Raw genomic sequence first — 22,505 nt, 5'->3', positions numbered from 1 at the left:
TGCGTTCAGCGGATCATGCACAGGAGCGCAGAAATAGCGTCTGAGGGTTAAGCCAGGGACGGGGATTGTGGGCACGACTGCATTGCGGCTGCAGGGGGGCATGGGTGTTTATTGCGGATGATAAAATAGTTGTAGGCATTTACCAGTAACTCAGGATCAGAGGAAGCACAGAAAGAGGAGAGGTTAAAGCTAAGAGAGTTAGAGAGAGCAGTTATATCAACCCTTCGAGTGTTGCGAATCAGGGTTTTAGGTCAGAGTGTTAGGAGTAGAAGGAGACACATGCGAGATAGAAAAAGAGATAAGATGATGATCTGAAAAAGGAAAAGGCTCACTGTTACATGCAGATAGATCTCGATTTTTTGAAAAGACCAGATCTAGGAAATGACCATCCTTATGGGTAGCTGTATTTGTCCACTGCTGGAGATCAAAGGAGTAGGTTAGATGGAGAAATATGATCTGTTTGGTAAAAGGGACAGACCTTTGCACAACTGTAAATTGGTCAGTGTGCTATAATTAACAACAACCTTTAAACTTGAATATTTTCTTCTTTTCCCTGATAAAGTGTAAGCTTACCTAAAGAATTAGTATTTATCATATTGCTTGTCATAAAATGACGTGAGTATCATGGGAATGTGGAAGAGAAATACAAAGAAACAACACAGTGCTAAAAAACAGTCCTAAAGGTGTTTATTTAAAGAAGTATTAAGTAATATGGAAAGTAGTAACTCACCAGTAGAGATATATTAGTTAGTAAATACATGAATTTATAGTACTTCAAGGGAGTTTCATACAAAGAATTTTTTTTGGTTTCCCATCTTAAATTTGAGTACAGGTTATTTTATTTCTTATACATTAGAACGCAAACCTACAATTCAAAACCTACACGTGAATATAGAGTCACTTTTTTAAGGAAGCAACTGATTAAGAGAGCAGTAGAATCATGAATACAATTATTTAATTATACATACTTAACATTAGATGAATGATAGAATGCTTTAGTTTTGTAATATGTGACTTGTCGTTTTTTCATGATATAATCATTAAAGGAGAAGGAAAGGCTAATAAAGAGTTAATCTCAAGCTGCAGGCTTACCTTCAGTTCTCTTAATAGTACCCTTAAGTGTCACCATATTTCTCCCGTTCAGATGATCAGAAGCCTCATAGGAAAAAAAAATGCTCAGCTCTGTAAAGAAAGTTCCCATAATGCCTCGCTCCTTCACCAAAACCAATACCAAGACTGGTGTACATGCTCAGCGTGTAAGACTATGAGGAAGCTTCCTGCTGATTGGCTCAGATCCATATTCCTAAGGGGGAAGAGTGAGTTCTTAGAATTCTTGAGGGAGGGGGAGCAGGAGAGGGGAGAGAGGAGAGAGCTGCGAGTCTCTGGCACAGAAAAACAAAGAGACAACAAATCCTGTTTCTTTTGACAGAGAACTCAGTGCAGAGTTTCTGTGAGAGCTTATGGCTGTATTTACATAGACCTTTATGATAAAGCTTACTTAATTTTTAACTTTCCTTCTCCTTTAAATGATATAATAAATAAGTTGTCACTATAGAAATAATTTGGCAGTCAAATAAGAAATTTGCTTAAAATCCCCAATGGCTCTTTACAGCACAATACAGTTTCTAAAGAGCTAAGTTGGGAATATAGTTTCCATTAATATTATCTAGTAGTATAGATAAAACTGAATGCTTACAGTTTATTGCCTGTATCACACATTTCATAAACCCAGTATGAATGAAATAAGAGTTTCCACTTAATTTACAGAAAGAAAATATTTTAACATTCTGGTGGTTTACTGCTGTAGGCCTGGACCGGCAATCTCTGGATTCTGGCAAATGTGAGACGGGCTGCTGTAAGATGCCACAGACAGTCCCCATTCAGTGGACCGTGGAAGGGCTGTTTGGGCCCCTGTGCAGGCCCGAGCCTAGGGCGGCAGAAATTTAGGGGAGGCATGCCGCCCAGCCGCACCGGAGTAGTTTGGCCACATACGGAGCAATAGGAAGAGGATACACAGAAACTTTAGTGCGTCCACTCCCCACTACTCTGTATAAGTTAAGTAGTACGCATGCATGCTGGGAAGGGGGGGGCTTGCGCATGTGCGGTCGAGGTAGGTGGGCGGGTGGCAATAGGGGGCGGCCTCAGGGCGCCCTAATCAGAAATCTGGCCCTGCCTCCTTGAAATGCCAGGGTCTTTATTGAATCCCAGTCCAGACCAGTACCGCCATGATTATTTTTCTTTCCATGGTAAGACATACCTGATATGTTTCTACAGGGTAGGAACCCCAAAATGGCTCCTTGTGTTTAGAGCAGGTTCTAAGCTTAATAATTAATAGATTAATAGAGTGCATGAGTAATTAAAGTGTATTTTTAAGCCACAAACCTGATTTATATGCTTAATTTTAAAGGAGAAAGAAAGGTAAAATCTAAGTAAGCTTTATCAGAAAGGTCTATGTAAATACAGCCATTACAGCACTCACAGAAATGCTGCACTGACTTCTCTGAAAAAAGATTTCTTGTGTCCTGTGCCACAGACACGCAGCTTTCTGTTCTCTGCTCCCCCCTCCTACAAGAATGCTAAGAACTCACTCCCCCCTCTAAGGAATGTGGATCTGAGCCAATCGGCAGGAAGCTGACTCCTAGTTTAACTAATTGAGCATGTTCAGTTTGGTCTGCATGTCTGTGCAGGAGTGTGGCATTATGGGAACTTTCTTTACACAGCTCAGTGTTTTTTCTTCCTGTTTGGCTTCAGATCTTCTGAACAGGTGAAATATGGGGAGACTTGAGGGCACTATTGAGACAACTGAAGGTATGCCTGCAGCTTGAGAGTAACACTTTACTAGCCTTTCCTTCTCCTTTAATGATTTTGAAATTACACTATGTAACCAAAAGTATTCAGATGTTTTATCTAATATTATTTCCTCAGTATAAACAAGAACTAATTATTGGTAGAGTTTTATTATTGGTTAGCCAGCGCTCATAAGCCTAACATAACAATGCCAATTGTTAATTGGAGTAGTGTTAAAGCAATACTGTCATTGGAAAACATGCACATCAGGTAATAGAGCTTCTCCAGCAGAATCTTTCATTTAAATCCATTTTTTAAGAGTGTAAACAGAAATATTAATATTTAATTTAGAAATTTCACATGGGGCTAAGGGACTTGCTTGGGACTCCTCCAGTGACATGGGAGTAGGAGAAACAATAGGTTACCTGAAAGCAGTTCTAATGTGTAGCGCTGGCTCCTTCTGAAAGCTCAGACTCAGGCACAAAGCACTGAGATGGCTGCCTACACACCAATATTACAGCTAGAGAAAATACATTTGTTGGTTCAAGAATACAATATTAAATGGTAGAGTGAATTATTTGCTATTGGACTCTGAAACAGCGGACATACCAGCGGTGTAGCTTTTGGGTGCCTGGGTTCCCCAGCAAAATATTTTTCAGAGCCCCATGGTCAAGTTATTTCGTTTACAAAAGTAAAAAGCAGGTGCCCTGCATTAATGATCTTCCCACTAGCTCACCCACAGGATAAGTACTGCGACCTCTAGTGGCGGCAACTGGCAAGAGAAGCGAGACAAAAACTTGCCAATTGCAGCATGGAGATTGCCCCAGCGCAGAACTCTAGGCGGTTGATACCTATCCCGGGACAGAGATGGGCTGGGACTCTGCAAATACAAAGGAACTAGGGGTTGGGCACCTGCAATGGACACTTCTTGGTAATGAATAAAATCATGCGTTAATTAGCGCTGTCTATACACACTGAGAACAGGACAATGAGGTGTCCACAAGCACACAGTGTAACGGCAGAATAGTGGCTTCCTGCAGCTGCCTGTGCGCATGTAGATCCCACCCATCTCCGGGGGTCTCCGTGCTGCTGGCAGACTGCTGCTCGCCTTTCCTCGCACTTTAGAGCTGGGAGCCGATAACGGACAGGTCCAGCCCACAGGAAAGAGCCTTTTGGTGCAATGCGAATCCACTGAGCAAGAGCTGCCAAACAGTTCCGCCTGAGAGCCCTCCGCACACACCAACTGTGCTATTCCCACAAGCTGCACCTCCATTCAACCTGCCCCGACGCTGGCACCTATCTCTCACACACAGCAGCAGCAGCAGCAGCCCGGGGAGCCCAGTCCGTCACTAACAGCACCACCCCCTGCTTGTCTCTGATCATACATCCATTGTGGGGTGGGGGGGAGGAGGAGGCTGCACACTGTGACAGGGCATAAACCTCCTGCTCATCCTCACACTGGGCTCCCTGCACAGCACCCAGCAGCAGCTTCAGCAGCGCTATCCCCAGCGGGCGTGTGGGCACAGGCACCAGTGGGCAGAGGGAAGGAGGAGACCCCGGCATTCATGCGTGTTACACCGTGTAGCTAAGTGTACACTTCTGTTGCAGCTATTCTGGGGCTGGGTGAAGCAGGAAGTCTAACAAGGGGCACCCACCCAACCAGGCTCCTGCACTGGGTGCTATAGCGAAAGGCTGCTGTTACTTTTTGGCCATGGCACGGGAAAACGGGGAGAACAGCGGCACTTCTTGGAAGAAACAGGTGGAGGACGTCAAGAGGATATTTCAGTTCAAGGAGGTCCTGGGCACGTAAGTGTAGGGATGGGTTTTATGGTTGAGGTGGGCATTGAGGGAAAGGCTGTGGGATTGGCACCGGGGGAGCCTGGCATTAATTTATAGGAACTTCCAGAATAAATGTATCTGCCAAGCTTTAAATACTGTATGGAGGTAGGGACTGCAGCTGCACTCTCTGTGTGAGGAGAGCTTGGTGTGTGTTACTTGCTCCTCAGGCACTGTACTGCAGGGGTTTCCCTACCTGTGGCCCGCAACCTGCTCTGCTGAGACTTATAGTCTAACAACCTCCCTGCTAAATGTGAAACTGCTCCCTCATTGTGAATAAGTCTGGTAGTAGAGTGTCGGCTGGTTTGTTTTTATTTCTATTGTTCTAGTTACCATTCCTTGCATTACAATCTAACCTTTCCATTCTAAATGTGTATGTATTTGTAGTGGAATATGACACTGCAGTTTGTTTTGCCCATGGTTTGCATGTGCATACTGTACCATTTCACTATATTGATGTTCTGTCACATGGGGATGGTGATGTTTATTTATAAACTGCAATAATACCGTATTTCAAACCCAGTGGGTTATGACATTGTATCAGCGCAGTGCTGCCAGAGTGAGTTGGGGTTTAGAAGCGTTTTTTTTAAAATAAAAGTTAAGAATTTCCATTTAAGTACATTATACAGAGCAATAAACGCATTGTGTTATGGCCCAAGTAACTGATACCTTGCTGTTCCAGGTCGTTGGTAATCATCTTGATGTGTTTGTGTGAATGTTAATGTGCGCACACATAATGCATACTCTTTAGCTAAATGGTATGGGTAGCAAAGTGCAATTCAGAGGCTATATTTCCTGACACTCTTGAATGCCAACCAGTTTGTATTTTCTTACACCCACAGACTGGAAGCTGATTATGCTTTCAGTATAATCATTTTATGCAGCTCATCTGCATTAGGACCTTAGCCTGTATGGAAAGTATATTGTGATAAACAGTACTTACACAGATGCTGGATCACTCCTTTGGTATATGTTTGCCTAATTACTGACTAAGGTGAATCCGTGCCATCACCACATACTCAGTGCAATTTGATTCTCAAATTAGAACGTGTGACATTTACCTCTTTAATGGTGAGGGACTTGCAAAGCATAGTATGGAGATTCCCTTAGCTGCTTGCTACACACACTGCAGTTATTTTTTCCATTGCTTGTCAAGAAGCCAATGTGAGTGTATGGTAAGTTCAATAAGAAGCTTTTTTTTACAGAACCATGTTGCAGGGATTCATCGTTCTGTTCCCATGATTATTTTGTCTTTCTAGTTCTATAATTAATAGTGTTTTTTATTTATTCATAATTAGTGTTGTGTGTTGATTTACCAACTTCTTGTGGCTCATGCTTCGGCACTGAAAACCAAGAAAACCCCTCAAAATAAAGTTGGAGTCACTGTTTTGACCAACCAGTCACAATCCATAAACAATAGTATATTGATTGGTCAAACACATTTACTACTGTGGGTGAGCAGATATCATAGTGTATGAGGTCAACCTTCTAGCAGACAATTTGAGGCTGAGTTTAGAACTATTGGATGTATGCTTTTTGGACTAATTTGGCCTACTATTTAACGGCAAAGCTGTGGATGGAACCTGCATTGTGAATGACTGATTCAAAGTGGATGCTTGTGTGTCCAGCTTTATAGCAAGCCATAGCTGCTGTTTGGGTTTGGTTTTTGATAGGAAGGAAGCTGAGTCGGCTTCTCGCCGGCTTCTCGCTTCTCAATACAGTTCCCCATGCAAGATGGAAAACATTTTATAATTACTTTCAATCATTATTGTTACAGGCTCATAACACTTTACATGTTGATGATTACATCCATTTAATCAGTGCTATACCAGAAAAGTCAGATGCCAAAACACACCTTGCTTGCTTCAAGTGGCACTTGAAGTGTCTTTGCTTACATTTTATTGAGTTGTATTTTACATAAAGATATATGAATTATTCCTATTAAGAATAATACTGTTACAGATGCAGTGATGCCACTAAATGCGCTTCCAATCATTGGGATCACTCTGTACAGAGCAGGCCCTCATAGACAGAATATTAGTAAGGGTATAGAGGTGACTTTCACCCTGCGTCTAAAATCTCTGCTACAGAGTAATCTTGTACTGATTTTATTGCAGAGGGCAGCTGGGTGGGGCAGGGCAAACTGTGTTTCTCCACTGACATCATGTAGGTATCTGCGTATTAATCTCCTTCATTCACAAGACTTCTACATGTGTCTATAGCTGCCATGAAAACACTGCATTCTGGCAGCAACTGTCAGATAAACGTTGATCCCTGTTGTTTCCTATATATTCTGCCCCTTAGGGCTTGTTCAAACAGACATTTTCTGTCAGGGGAAAACATATTGGAAAGGAATTTATACCTATGATCAAGTAATTTAAGCATTGGTTTTGTTTTAAACATCTCCCTATAGGTTTATGACATACACACACAGATGCACACAGATTAAGGCCACATAATGCAGAGTCTAAAAAATGTAATTATTTATGCTTAAGATTTAAAGGAAAGGAACTGGAATGTATGTGTAAAGAAGACCTAAGAGGTCAGTAGTTTTTCTGTTTGCTACAGTGGTTAAGATGAAGCAAAACAGTTGCTTCTGCCACCTGATAGTAACAAGTGACTCAAAAAGTCATCGCTTTTTCATGTTCAATATATTTTGTATTGTATTTATTGTTAAAAGCACACACTTATAATATTGCTGTATTATGTTTTGCGATTTACACTTACGGCAGTATTGATTAACGAATATGAAATGTATCTCTACTCGGCCTGAAAATGTTAGCCAACATGGTATTTAGTGGATCTTAAGTGGAGTACTATGCCACCAGACTGCATATGTATGTGTGTGCAGCTCCGTTACAGAAACAGTACTTTGCCACCGGGTCATTGACAATAAATCCACTAATGCTGCAGAAAGGAAATCTCATGTTATTTCTATACCTGCTATATTATATAGTGCAATAATAAGGTACCGAGTTACAAGTGCTATATACAGAAAGGTCAGCTAGATTTTGTTTCTGAATTTTTATGGACTGATCCTGAACATACATTATAGAACGAAATGTCCTTCAGCTTTTGAATATGTTTTCCGTTTGTTGCACTTGGGCATATTTTTGCTTTAAAGAATTTGCGGCGTTTGCCGTATGCACGATGATAATGCCTTCCCATCGGTCTGTGACATCCTTATTTCCTAGCCAGTGAAGCATACCATGTTTCTGTTTGCCTCCACTTTGCACATCATGCTGTGTGTTTCTGTAATTCACTCTGACTTCATCCAATTGCCTAGAGCTGACTAATCATCGAAAAAAAAAAAAAAAAAAAAAGCAGGCAGCATCGGAAGTATAGTGGATGTGGTATTATCTCTCTCTCTCTTACTCTTTTAAGCTTAACAAATCATCATGCCCTTCCTTTATTTAAACAGTTGTCATTTCTGATTAACAGTAAAATATCTCCCTCACTGTGGCTGGTTTTCATTTTCATAACATAGTATAAGAGCCATACTTATTGTTTGCTAAATAATTGAAAATGTGCAATTACACAGTATTATGCCAAAACATTATCTCAATGTTAAGTCTAGGAACAACAGTAAGGAACTGGATGCATTAAGAGGGCCCTCATCCCAAAAACAGCTTGATTAAAGCAAGAAATGAAAATAAGATTCACAGCAGCATGTATCACAAGTTCTGGAACAACATAGCAATGGATCAAAATACAGAGTGACATATATAAATCACTGTACCTATAGAAATGCTTCTGTTTTTAAAATATATTTTGCTATAGCAGATTTGTTTAAATTAAAGCAGGGGTTTGTTTTATTAAATTATTTGAAAAAAAAATGTTCAATTACTGCCGATGATATCAAATGTTTTACAACTTTCAGATTGGTAATAAATAGTGTAGAGACCATGTAAATAGTATCAGGTCACAAAGATATTCACTAGATTGTGCAATTACTGAAGTCAGAGCAGTTTTCTGCTATGTACTGTAGCTTATCAGGTATCTTCGTCTCTCACCTTTTGGGGAAAAAGGGAACTCCATGAGAGCAGTGCCAAAATATTTAGCCACACCCCCAAAAATTCCATGCCCAGTTAACAAAAACACACTCGTTTGTAGATGGATTGCGTGATAAACACGTAATAACCCCCACATTTCATGACATATTGTGTTCTCCTATCATTTTCAGGCCACACCCACTTTTGGTAATACCCACAGTTGGTACACCCACACTAGATAACCGTTATATATTTCTCGCTATATATTGTCCCAATAAGAATGTTAATATTGATAGTTACCAGTGTGGCATGGACATTACCAAGGTTGGAACTACTATGGGAACCCTTATGAAGAAGCAGCATGCAGTTTTTTGCAGGCCAAACGCACTTTCTCCTTGCACCTGCAGTTGCCACACCCACACTGGATCACAGGTATCTATATGCATCTTACACCACATAAAAAAGCAGTACAACCAAACAATAATTCCAGTGTTATCTTTTGGAGCATAGCAGCAACCCCCAATATACGTCCAATTTAAACATCCATGTTTACAAACCAAATATATAGTGGAACAAATGCAGTGCCAGCTTATTGTTTAATGTCTCAACACAGAACACATAGTAGAATAAAAGTGCCAACTTTGCGTTAAGTGAATGCACAAATACATAGTACTTTACCATGAATCGTCACATGCATGACCAGCTCCAATGTAGATTGCTGGGCCTGGGGAAAAACCTTTGCAGGAGCAATAGCATAAGCCAAAATAAACTCAGCAATCACTGTAGGATAGGGTATCAGAACAGATCCCAAGCCCCCCTCCCCAGCACATATGTAAGGAACAAGATCTAACATTATGCACTCACCCACTTCACAATGATTCACAAATCCACATTACTACTTAGCTTGCGTTATAGCCATTTTTCTGCCACCCTCGCCTCCTTTACTTGTATTAAGCACAAGAACAGTCACATTTAAGTCCTCTGTGGCTATTTCTTCACTGATCAGGACTGTGTAGCATGTAATTCGACACAGAGTACTTATGGGCGTGTACAGAACAATTGTATGTGTAGTATTTGATCTAAATTGGCTTACCATTTTTATAGTAAATATGCAGTGGGCTTTACGACTGGATCTAAGCTTGTGTGTTCAGCTTTAAAACATAGAATTACTGTTTTGTTGTTTTTGATACAGAAGCTGTAGTCTCACAGTATCAGTCTAATCATCAGGAGTTCCATTCCTGTTAATGAGACTTTACTTTCATAAATATCAAGAAATGACTTTTGGACCCAAACTGCTTTATCAGCACGTATATACATCTCATACCAGGTATAAGCTACACTGGATATTTTCTAACTAAGGTGACATCACTGAGTATCTGTACTTTTATGTCATATCTGCAAGGTATTCATAACTTGGTCTTGTCATTTTTAATTTCAACAGAGCCAAAAGTAAAAGAATATTAGTGCAAGAAAAATGATAATAACACACAGGAGCACTTACCGCTTTTTCAGTGTGCTACACGCCAGGAACCACTCCCAGAAGGATCCCAAAAACGTTATACCAAAAAATACATATAGCGGAGCACCACTGGATAAAAATCAAAAAATCTTTATTCCATCTTAATAAAAACTTGAATACATCTCCTACAAAGACCTAGCGCTTATTTATGATATGCGATTATTGCACTTTGTTTGATATTTTATAGAATCACTTAGGTCATGATATAATAAGAGATATATATATATTTTTTTTAGAATGGATATACACATGCACAAATAATGGCCACACATTGGACTATTCAAATTTGTACAAAAGTAACCACATTGGTTAATTACATAATGGTCAGAGAATGGGGATTGGGCACCTAATTTCACATGCTAGGATACACAGGTATTTAGATGTGATGTGATGCACTATTGTTTTTTATCCTTGAGAAAGGTCCTAACAAGGACTGAAACGTTGGTTTTAACAATATATCTGCAATAAAAAAAAAAATTTTTTTGATGAAACATTGAAGGGTGTGCTGGCCACAGATGATTATTTTCTATATATATATATATATGGTGTTACAGCTGAAACATCAGTTCTCTCGCCTCGACAATAAAGCTTTAAAAATGGAACTTTAAGACCTGTGTGAGCGGTACCTGCTTTCAAGAATTTATATATATATATATATATATATATATATATATATATATATATATATATATATATATATATATATATATACCCATTGATTACAGTACACTCATCTGCCTTCTTACACCATTCATAGTAATTTAACTGTTAAAAAAAAAGCAAAAACAAAAATATATATATATTTAGAGATTATTGTTCACCTGAAGTTGCGCAAGATGGCGCCTACCCCCTCACTATTTTGCTTTTTTTTGGCACTTTTAACACTTGAGAGGTTTTTGTATTTTGCAATTTAGTTGAATATCTTGTACACACACAGTGTGTAAATTGTTTAAAATGTATACACTTTAAGACACTTAGGGACAGATTTATCAAAATGTGAAATTAAAGCCTGTGGCCTTGCCACAAATCCGGTCCTGATAATATTGAAAGTTAACAAACTAATTAATAAATGAATATGTTTGTCTAAACGTTTTTGTCCCTACTGCTAGAAAATATTAAATATATATTTCAGATGTCTGTAACGATGCCAAAGGAGCTAAGTGAAGCAGTAGGAAGCCAGACTCTTTTCACAAAAAGCTATCTCAAATTATTGCTCCTTAACTGAATATTTCTAAGTGAGCTCCAATGCTAGAGTAATTTAAACAAGCAAATATTTTTATGCAGCAAAACCAGGCAGACCTATATTGACAACTGCAGGTAAAGGCCAGTATGTCAGGCTAATAAAGAAAAATCTTCCTGGGAGTACTAGATTGAATGGTTTTTCCTCCTGTCTCTGGACCTCAATTATATGAACTTTACATAGCATGAAGCTGGAATAATATAGGTTCTAAAGTTCTGAGAAATCTTGCAAAATCAGTTATTTAAATTGTAAAACTTAACTTTATTTGGATAGAGCTACTGGCTTTGCAGAAATAAATGTTTTATTGAACAGAGTTCACATTAACTCTTATGAATATATCAGTTATATCCTTCTACTAGTTACTAGTGCTGGTTTCAGGAATTTATCATTTGGGAAACACAAATCAGAAAGTACCTTTGTTAGGGTAAGTCAGGTAAGAGACTGGACTAAGATTGTGAGATCGATTTTTTTTCGAGAAAATGGAGACATTGATACTGTATGAAAACAGGAATTATGATTAGGTGGCAGGGGATCTGCCCTAGGCCAGAAGAAAAACGCTAAAATGGAAAAGCACTATTTGGAAAAAGTAATTTTAAGGAGCTTTAATGATGCATGAGTTATGTATTGACCCTTCAAACAGAGCTGTCATTGTTAATGTTTTGAGTGGATCTGAATGGCTCAAATCTGGCTATGAAGGAAGTATGGCACCAGATGCAATATGGATAATTTATCTGTTTAGATCTAAAAGGGACTTACACAGTTAGCAGCGGATTTATATTTTACTAGATGATCTGTGAAATACAACAGTAACATACTGCCTGACAATTCATTCTTTACTCAGTATAGGCAATTAAAAACCTAGTAAACAGGAAAAATACGTGTTAGAGAAGTAAAAAAATAATAGGTGCCTTAACTAGAATAATGTACTGTACTTGTCATTTCATTCATAGGTCTTGTGGTCTGACATTTTCTAAAGCTGCTCATACACATGACATCATTGACTGACTTTGCAACTCTAACTACGTTGTCAGCTGTTTAATATGTGGCCTGGGAAACAGTCTGAATTTAACAGACCATTTTAAAAATCCTTTCGGTGGAGGACTGCATCAGATATGGGTTTTAGCCTGATGGGTCTTTTAAATTAGTGTCTTTTTATCAAAGGCTCTTCAATAATAAAAACATACTGCACACACGGTCATCAAAATAGATGTATACATATGGACTTTGTATGTCCTTTTGTTTATTTGTATCTGTATGAGGCAGGCTCCTCAACCCTAATGATTTCTTTGTATATATTGACTGAGCAACTTTGGATTGTCAAACTTCCAGCACCACTGCCTTTTATTATACTGAATGTGCCAATCACCATTTTAACACTGGTGCAATCATTGACCTGGGGGACAACAATGGGATCAACCAGATTTTACTGACAACCTGGGTGAATTAATCAAGCAAAGGTCCACTTGTTTGGTGAGAATCTTTAGGCGTGTCCTAATTAAATTGTGTTGTATAATAAAACTTGAACTTGCGTATGGATAGAAATGACATTTTAATTACATTTTTTGAGTTATGGTGAAAAATCAAACCTGCCGATTGAGATCTGGCCAATTTCAGGCCAGATGTCGGTCGGGCAGGCCCATCGTTAGTGCCCAAATGGGTCTAAAGGACCGATACTGGCCACCTTGAGAGCCATGGTAAAATTATTGTCAACACAGAATTAGCTAATTTGTTTCTTTAATTTGCTCTCACATATTGTTGAATGGTGTGCAGGTTTTGCAGTGGAAGAAAAATGGAAATGTTAATCTCTGTTATTAGGATTCTTCCTTGGAAAATCAACTTTGGCATTCTCTCTAGTTGGACCCAGATAGTACCTGGTGTTTATCTAGGTGTGATTCTGTTTGGATATTAATAGCCTTTTTGTATTTAGTGTTTGTGTTTAGTATTTTCAATTAAATAAAAACAAGTGATTGGCAATTGTGAAAAAGTGCTGTATTTATGGAAGTATTTTAGTTGAATAAAATATGAATATATTCATAAACATGTTGTGCCACTTGCTGCTGGAATCAAAAGAATGTGAGAGATAAGGCAGTAAAATTATCACACACTTCAGTAGAGTCCGCTTTACACTCGAAATCAAAATAAGGATATTTTTATAATCAAATTTATATTTTGTGTGTCCACGGCCATTTGTGGTGTGGTGAAGACCTCTGACCGCCTCCTAGCCAAACTAATTTAGCGACATAACCACAAACATACTGCTTCTGTTTGTGTGGAATAAGTTAAACATATAGATTAAAAAAACTGAATTAACACATTTGTCAGCCACCAGAGTTATTCACAACTCACACAAGATAATTTTTATAGTTTTACATTAAAGATGTCAAAGAAATATTACCTGTATTAAACGCAGAGGCTTTTCATTTCAGGAATCATTACCGGTAATCACTATAAAATGGTCAACATTGTTTTAATGCTTTATCTGTGGGCATTTTTATAACAATAAATTGTTCATTTTGAATAAATGAATGAAAGGATTTCTGTCTTTTCGTAACCTTGTCTTTTCAGAGTTCTTCCCGATCAATTTCTCTGTCAGTCACCTTGCCCAGGGTTTCTCATTCATCGACGCCAACCTGGCTGGTGAAAAAGGCTAATGTTAACCACACACACCAAGTTAAAAGCTAACTCCATTGTAGTAACTGGTGAGGTTAGCCTGCAATGTTATTTGGCCTGAACACATAAAGCAACTACAGGTATGGGACCTGTTATCCAGAATGCTTGGGACCTGGGGTTTTCTGGATAACGGATCTTACTGTAATTTGGATCCCCATAATTTAAGTATGCTAAAAATCATTTAAATACTAAATACACCCAATAGGCTTGTTTAGCCTCCAGTAAGAATTAATTATACCTTAGTTGGGATCAAGTACTGGTATGGGATCCCTTATTCTGAAACCCGTTATCCAGAAAGCTCCAAATTACGGAAAGCCCGTCTCCCATAGACTTTATTTTATTCAAATAATTTAGAATTTTAAAACTGATTTCCTTTTTCTCTGTAATAATAAAACAGTACCTTGTAATTGATATAAATAATCCTTGTTGAATGCAAAACAATCCTATTGGGTTTAATTAATGTTTTATTTATTTTTTAGTAGACTTAAGGTATGGAGATACAATTTAGGGAAAGACCCCTTATCCGGAATACCCTTGGTCCTGAGCATTCTGGATAACGGGTCCTATACCTGTACAAGGTACTGTTTTATTATTACAGAGAAAAAGAAAATCATTTTTAAAAATTAGAATAATTTGTTTATAATGGAGTCTATGGGAGATGGCCTTTCCGTAATTTGGAACTTTCTGGATAAGGGGTTTCCGGATAAGGAAATACTACAAATCCTACTTAAGGAACAGTGACCTCAAAAAATAAGTATTTTAAAATAATTCATATATTCTGTTGCCCTGCACTGATAAAACAGGTGTGTTTGCTTTAGAAACACCACTTTAAAGTATTCTAAGTACGTGGATATACCACTGCTTGTGACACACATTTTGGTTTGGTTTGTTTATTTAAAAAGCAAGTGCTGACTATAAACACATCAGCAACTTCAATTAATACCTTGATCACTGGTGAATAAAAGAAAGATCTATTGTGAGCAGAGATCTCCATGAAATAACCCAAGAAAAGATGCACTTCATTCACAAATAACATAAGTAGAAAATACTTTTTCGTGCCATAATGACATTTTTGAATATTTTTATGGGGTGCAGGGTTGGACTGGGCCCGACCCCCGTCGGAGCTCCCAGGCTGCAAATCTCCCTCCCGTGACGCACTGAAAGTACTGTATATACTCGAGTATAAGCCTAGTTTTTCAGCACCCAAAATGTGCTGAAAAAAGTCACTCTCGGCTTATACTCGAGTCGGGTGCCATGGGTCCCTCTATTCCTATGTATACGCAAAGACAGCTGGCAGACCTAGTGGAAATACGCTGCGTTTTTTGTTATTTCGCGCTATTAGCACCATGGAAATGGGATTTGCTGAAAAACGCCATGTGTGGCTTGTGCAGCATTTTTAGGCCGAGAAAAAAACGCAGCGGACATACGCGAAAAGTTCGCGAACTTGCGAACACCCGATGTTCGTGCGAATTAGTTCGCTACATCTCTATAGACTAGCACTCTCTCTCCTTTGTGTGCAAATTAGGCCACCTGCAACCAGACCCTCCAGTGCCCTGGCCTAGGCTCCCACTAGCAATACTTATTTCCCCTTACATCTCCTCCAGGACCGGGTCTGCTGCCAGTTTGCCAATGTGCAATGAGCGTGGGGTAGTACTCATATTGTTTTTGTTGACCCTCTTCTCCGCTTACAGAGTTAGTTTACTGTTTTTCTTTGAAATAAATATTGAAAAACATATACCCCACTGATGCCTCAATTAATGTAATTTTATAGGTATTTATTTTGATTTTTAATACTTAGCAGTAGCTGCTGCATTTCCCACCCTAGGCTTATACTCGAGTCAATACGTTTTTCCAGTTTTCTTAGGTAACATTAGGTACCTCGGCTTATATTCGGATCGGCTTATACTCGAGTATATACGGTAAGTATAATTTACACATGCTTGGGGAAGGGGGTTGGGGTGTGTGGGGGCCACAACAAGGGCCCCTTGAAAGGTGTAGGGACCTGCCCTCCCCCATCTGCATGCTATCTGTGCACTTTACACTGGGGGGGATTAGGGGGAAACAGCGGTGGGGGCAGCATGCTGGCTGGGTCGCCTAGAGCGCTTGACCTGCCTCTGCCCGGGGCGGTACCCCCAGTCCGACCCTGATTTATTTGGTTTGGTTTATTTGTCATTTTGCTTGTTTCATGTACTGGAAGTATTCACATGACTCCCCAAAAAGCAAAGGTATGTTAACCTTTGTGTTTTAGGGGGAATTTGGATTATCTGGAATATGGGTCATTTATAAATATAATTCGCTGTATCTTTGCCATTATTAGTGGGTTTGCTAGAATAAGAGAACTGCTGTCTGAACATGAAAGATTCTTTTTCACTTTAGGTTTTGGGTAATGTATAGATATTATGTCTAACTGTGGTTGCTTATTTGATGCTAGAGTGCTGCTTTCATGCACTGCAACCTAAACTGGAGATTTTGTTCTTAGCTATGAACTGGGCTTGGCAGCCAGACTTGTGCTACCTGCAGAAATATACTGGCTTTCAATAGATCATGAACTTTAGTCTGTAACGTGACCGTGGGAGGGGAAGCAAGCTTGTTAAAGTTAGTTATCTTTTGGAAGAGTATGAAATATCTACCTTGTTACAAGGTTTCTTTAAATAAATATAGCAGTACATTTCTCAGTAGAGCCACTCAAGCAAAAAATATAAAGGACCTTCTGGCTATATCAAAGAGTTTAGGAGGGGGCACCTGAACAGAGACTCTAGGGATGCAAATGGAGCAAACAGATGAAATACACCAACACTTTTAATAAGACTAGAATTGATTTATTTGAAAGACACGATCAAAGGTCCACCTATTCCATTAATATTAATTATATTTGCCTCTTACTGTGCATGAGAATCTATTTTCATGCAAAAACAAAACAAAAACCAGTACCGTGTTAGCTAGTGCAAACATAATAAATAAAAAACACAAATACAAAAGTATTGTAGAAATGATACCTATATTGGATAATAAAAATTGGATAATAAAAATACATTATTTCCACATCTATCTATCTATCTATCTATCTATCTATCTATCTATAACTTCTAGCTATCTGTAACATCCTGGTTTATTGCTCATGAATACTTCTTGCTGATCTAACAGTATATATGTTGTCTTATTCCAGCTTTCATATATTTTGCCTGATGAAGCGGCCTTAGAGCTCCGAAAGCTTGCAATGTATTATTATTGTTAACCAATATAGGTATAATTTCTACAATATTTTTGTATTCGTGTTTTTATTTATCAGTGCATGCTTTATAATTCAGAGTATGGAACAATTTCTGTTGTATACTACTCTTTTCAATACTGTATATGTTTATAGTTAACCTTTATCTGTCATGAATATGGCTGTCTGAATGGTAATGCATAAACATACAGGAACCTAATTTTATTTATAACATGCGGATAATGCACATGCATGGCTTAAGGAGACTATAGCTGACAGATACATACAATTAGTCTGTGTATGGCTCATTTTAGCTTGCCATAGGGAAGGGAAGAATTTAGAGGGTCTCTATACTAAATATGTGTTCATGATTTCTCTAAGAAGCCTAGTAATAGAAACCATCTTCCAAGGAACAGAGATGGCAGACATGAATATTCTTTGTATCTTTTTTTTTTTTTTTAACTTGAAAGCCTCCACTTAACTTACCAACAAGGACAGAGGGTAAGCTCAGAGCAGAACTTTTTTTAGCGTTTGAAGGTTTTTTTTTGTTATAATAAATGCTAGGATGCTTTGAGTTGATAAAGAATCTGTTTATCCAGTGAGCACTTGTTTATCTTACTTATGAGAATGAAATGCTGAAATAGTAAATAAAATCATGCATATAGTGCTAAATAGATTTGGTCAGATAATTGCTGCAGTCAGGCAAGTTTTCTATTCAGAATGACTTGTGCCTGTATAATGCATTTAAGAATTGCTCTGACTGTACAAAACCTACAAAACTGAGGCTCTAAATGGCACCTCTGCTCAAAGAAATGTAATTTTAAGCAACTATTCAAATATTTTATATACTGTCATGAGAAAAACACATCAGTTAATAGAGCTTCTCCCACAAAATCCTACATTTAAATCTTTTTTCCAAAAACACAAACTGATTTTTTATATTCAGTTTTGAAATTTCAAATGGGTCTAGACATATTCTTCCAGGGTGCCACAGTCATGTGACGTGCTATGAAAAACTTCAGTCACACTTTACTGCTGAGCTGCAAATTGGAGTTATATCACCCCCCTCCCAGAAGCCGATCATCAGAACAATGGGAAGGGAGCAAGATAGCAGCTCTCAGTAGATATCAGGAAAGCACTCAATAGTAAGAAATCCAAGTCAGGCTTGTGACTCTTCCAGTTACATGAAAGTAGGAGAAACAATAGGTTACCTGAAAGCAGTTCTCATTTGTAGTGCTGGCTCTTTCTGAAAGCTCAAACTCAGGCTGCCTACATACCAATATTACAACTATAAAAAAATACATTTGTATGTTTCAAGAATAACATTTTAAATGGTAGAGTGAATTATTTGCTATGTTAACATTGTAATTTTGTAATAAAAAGTCAAAGCATGGCAGTATCCCTTTAAAAACAAGTCCTATAGCTGATAATCTGAGATGGATACAGCTATGTCTGATAGAAGACTTTTTGATGAAGTTTGGCTTGCCCCCTGAAACAAAACTGCTCTGTATCATAGCCTGCGGCATGAGCGTGGCTCCTTTTTCCTTTCCTTTTTCTTCAATTTTGTGACAAGACTTTCACATTGAGCAGTGCTGTCCAACGTCTGTGGTACCAAGGACTGGACATATTCTGGTCTATGTGGTAGAATGCTGATAATGGAAGTCAGTTTTGACCACTCCCTGCTTAAAACCACACCCATGTTAACACAAACATTTTTAAGACCATATCCACATTAATGATGGTAGCACAGACAAATGGTTGGTGCTCACTGCAGGACTATGCATTATGTCATATTAAGACATACCATTAAAGGACATGTCATCCCCAAAAATATTTTTTTGGCTAATAAAAGAAACCATAATTCCACACAACTTTCCAATATCAATTTATTAAAAATTGTGCTATAAAAGTTATTAGTAAATGTAATTGCTACAGAAAGCAGCATTTGCTGAACTCCTGGTTGTTACTATTTAAACAATGTCGCAAGTGCCAGGCTCCTCCAGCTAGACAGGTCTGTAAAATCTGCTGGCATTTGTTACATTATTTCAAACGCCACAGCCGCCAGGGCAAATATCTAATGAATGTATATTTCAAAGTTGCTTAGAATTAAGTTTTCCTTTATTAGGCAAAAAATTATTTTTGGGGTTGACATGTCCTTCAATTCCATATGCCTCATTCACCCCTGTAGGTGGCACAGCAAGCCCTGCACATAACCAAACACCTTAGGGACCCCTAATAATTATTTCCAAATAACAAGTTCCCACAGGCAGCATAGGGCAGGCAGAGTATAGCACACACAGGTGGCATAGGGCAGGCAGAGTATGGCACACACAGGTAGCATAGTGCAGGCAGAGTATGGCACACACATACAACATAGGGCAGGCAGAGTATGGCACACGCAGGAAGCATAGGGTACGCAACAGGCAGGGTAGAGCAGGGCCGGCAGAGTATGGCACACACAGGCAGCATAGGGCAGGCAGAGTATGGCACACACAGTTGGCATAGGACAGGCAGAGTATAGCACATGCAGGAAGCATAGGGTACGCAACAGGCAGGGCAGGCAGAGTATGGCACACACAGGCAGCATAGGGCAGGCAGAGTATGGCACACACAGGCAGCATAGGGCAGGCAGAGTAGGGAAGGAGACAGAGAAACCTATCATGACTATTAAAATAACAGATATGAGGTGTGAACAATGCACAGTTTTAAAGGTTTAAACAATACAGGGGGCTTACAATTGTGAATAACACAGGGGATTACATCCTATATCTGAGATATGAACAGTTCAAGGGAGCCAGATAATCTCAATGCTGATACCACTTAAAGAAGCCTTTTTTTAACTTTTTTTTTTCTTTCTTTAAAATTACTTTAAACAACCCCCAGAATAACATACCTTAGTGCCTACATTCAGTCTGATCTGGTTTCTGATTTATAAATTGAAATCTTCAGCTCAATTCTCTACTTCCTGGTACAGCATGAAGCCCCGCCCCCTCTTCCTGTTCAGCTCTCCTCATCTCTTTGACTACAGAGTGGTGGAAGAGAAGAGCCTTCTCTGCATGCCTCACAGAAGAAGCTTTGTGGGAATGCACAGAGAAGCAGGAGCCAGTGTGCAGCAGCAGCAGATTTTTTTCTGTGCCCATACATAGCTGCCTGACTCACTGTGCATTCCCAGAAAGCTTCTTCTCTATCAGACATGCACAGAATGAATACTTAACCAACAGATTTATATTGTGTTAAGTGACCTATTAAAGAATCTCACCAAACTGGAATATATGCCAGTAAATATTGCCCTTTTACATCTTTTTCCTTGATCCACCATTTGGTGATGGGCTGTGTGCTTCCCCAGAGATCACATGACCAGAAATAATGCAGTTTTAACTGTAACAGGAAGTAGTGTGACAGCAAAAGACAGAACTCTGTCCATTAATTGGCTGATGTGGCCTTGCATGTTTGTGTGCACTGTATCCTATGATCCCAGGAGGAGGCCTTTAATTTTTAAAATGGCAATTTTCTATTTAGGAATACCCAACAGCACATACTACTAAAGAAGTAAAAATGGTTTATTTAGATTAAGCAGGGATTTACATATGAGCTTGTTTATGTAATATATTTTTATAGAGACCTACATGGTGTGGGGGTATAGTTTTCCTCTAAAGTTTACACAAAGGTAAACAGTTACAGCCATAGCTCCCAACTGTCTCAATTTTGGTGGGACAGACCCTCTTTTGACAGGTCAACCAGCAGTCCCGGATTCTTACTGAAAAGTCCCTCATTTCCCTTTGATCTCCTGCACTGAATGCTAAAAAAAGATACAAACTTAATTAAAAAGTAGCTTTTGGCAGAGAGCCCAGAAAGTTAAAAAGCCACAAATGCACAATTGTAACTAATAAGCTAAACAGGTCTCTTGGGGGAACTGAGACTTGCAGCTTAAAGGGCAATTTCAGCTTTTTTAACAAAACTGTAATAACACATAAAACAAGACCCCAAAACCCCCAGAAATGCGTTAAAACATTAAATAACCTGCCAAAATTAGTCAAATGGGAGTGGTATTTAGGGGGTGTGGCTCCAAAAATGGGTGTGGTAAAAAATGGCTTTTTGTCCCTCTTTCCATTTTTAAAATGTTGTGACGTATGGTTACAGCAGCCAGACAGATGGAGCCCGCAGACCACCAGTTGGTCAGCACTGACATAGAGCAAAAGTCTGTAGAAGGGACCTGCTAAATTTTCTTATGAATGCAACTGTTAAAGACTGGTGGCCAGCTGCGCCCTGCAATAAATATTTTGCTTGTTTACTTTTTTGGCCAGAGTTCCATTTAATCAGGTGGTGTTGTGTTTACCCTGGATGTAAGGCATTGATTAACAGTATGGGAGCCAAGTTGAGCCAACCTTAACCCTGTCAGTGCTGGATAATTATTTTCATTTGATGTGAAGCGCTGACCTGACAATTGCAGAAACGGATCAATATTTTGATTTATTATGCCTCACTGTAGACTGAGCTTGTCAGAAGATGAAGTTGTCTCGAGATCAAAACATTGATTTTTCTGTGCAGAAAAGTGAGGAATAAATAAAGAAGACATTTCCAGTTTCTTGCTCATGTTATGATTAAAGTATTGCATGATTCATAGTTATTACTACTGAGTCAGTATAGCATAGAGCTTTCACCTAAAGCACAAGTGCTTGCATTGTCATCAGTAAATGACAAAGTAAAATATGTAACTTCACACAGGAAAGCAATTTTTTTCCCCACAATGCATTACCACTAGGCATTAATGGAATCCTGGAGTTACTGTCAGGAGGTGGTGGTAGCTCCAGACTTCCCCTGTGTCAATAGGCACAAAAGGCAGGGGGGACTGAGCAGTGGTGAGCAGTGGTAGGTACAGTTATATGCATTTTGACACAAGTGCCCTCAGTAAAAGTGATTTTATGCTCAACTGACTGCAATTTGAAATTGCAGGGACTGCAGCTGCACTAGCAGAGATAAATTTTGCCGTTTATATGCTATCAGACATTCTGTATGCAAACACAACATAGGGAAGGGGCCATCAAGGTAAAAATCCAATGTTTACTATGGGGAAAGAAAATGGGTCAGAAAACTAGTGTAACTGATGAGCAGAAACAGCAAGCAGGCAAAAGTAACTTTTTGTTGGTTATCTGCAGTAAGATCAATGCATTCAAAATTGGTTCAGAAATGGCATCTAAAAATTGCAGTAACATGTCTGTCGTGTTGGGTAAATTGGGCAAGTAATCGGCATTG

The 22,505-nt window shown here is 38.8% G+C and overlaps 1 protein-coding gene and 1 long non-coding RNA gene across 2 annotated transcripts in view; one reads left to right on the top strand and one right to left on the bottom strand.

The window, feature by feature from the left end:
- The first annotated feature begins 3,482 nt into the window (after nt 1-3,482).
- The window catches only part of camk1d (calcium/calmodulin dependent protein kinase ID), a 186,364-nt gene continuing 167,341 nt past the window's right edge, over nt 3,483-22,505 (top strand). The window contains exon 1 of the mRNA XM_002935249.5: nt 3,483-4,593. Coding sequence (XP_002935295.2) covers nt 4,499-4,593 — 95 coding nt within the window. The 5' untranslated portion in view covers nt 3,483-4,498. The remainder of the gene's footprint in view (nt 4,594-22,505) is intronic.
- LOC116409749 lies at nt 13,825-20,551 on the bottom strand. Its single transcript, XR_004222002.1, has 2 exons — nt 20,512-20,551; nt 13,825-14,008 (listed from the first exon to the last, which is right to left on the bottom strand). It is a non-coding gene; the product is annotated as an uncharacterized LOC116409749 (long non-coding RNA).

This window comes from Xenopus tropicalis, chromosome 3 (assembly GCF_000004195.4).
Source record: "Xenopus tropicalis strain Nigerian chromosome 3, UCB_Xtro_10.0, whole genome shotgun sequence".
Lineage (NCBI taxonomy): Eukaryota > Metazoa > Chordata > Amphibia > Anura > Pipidae > Xenopus > Xenopus tropicalis.
This window is presented reverse-complemented; position numbering and strand designations above follow the sequence as displayed.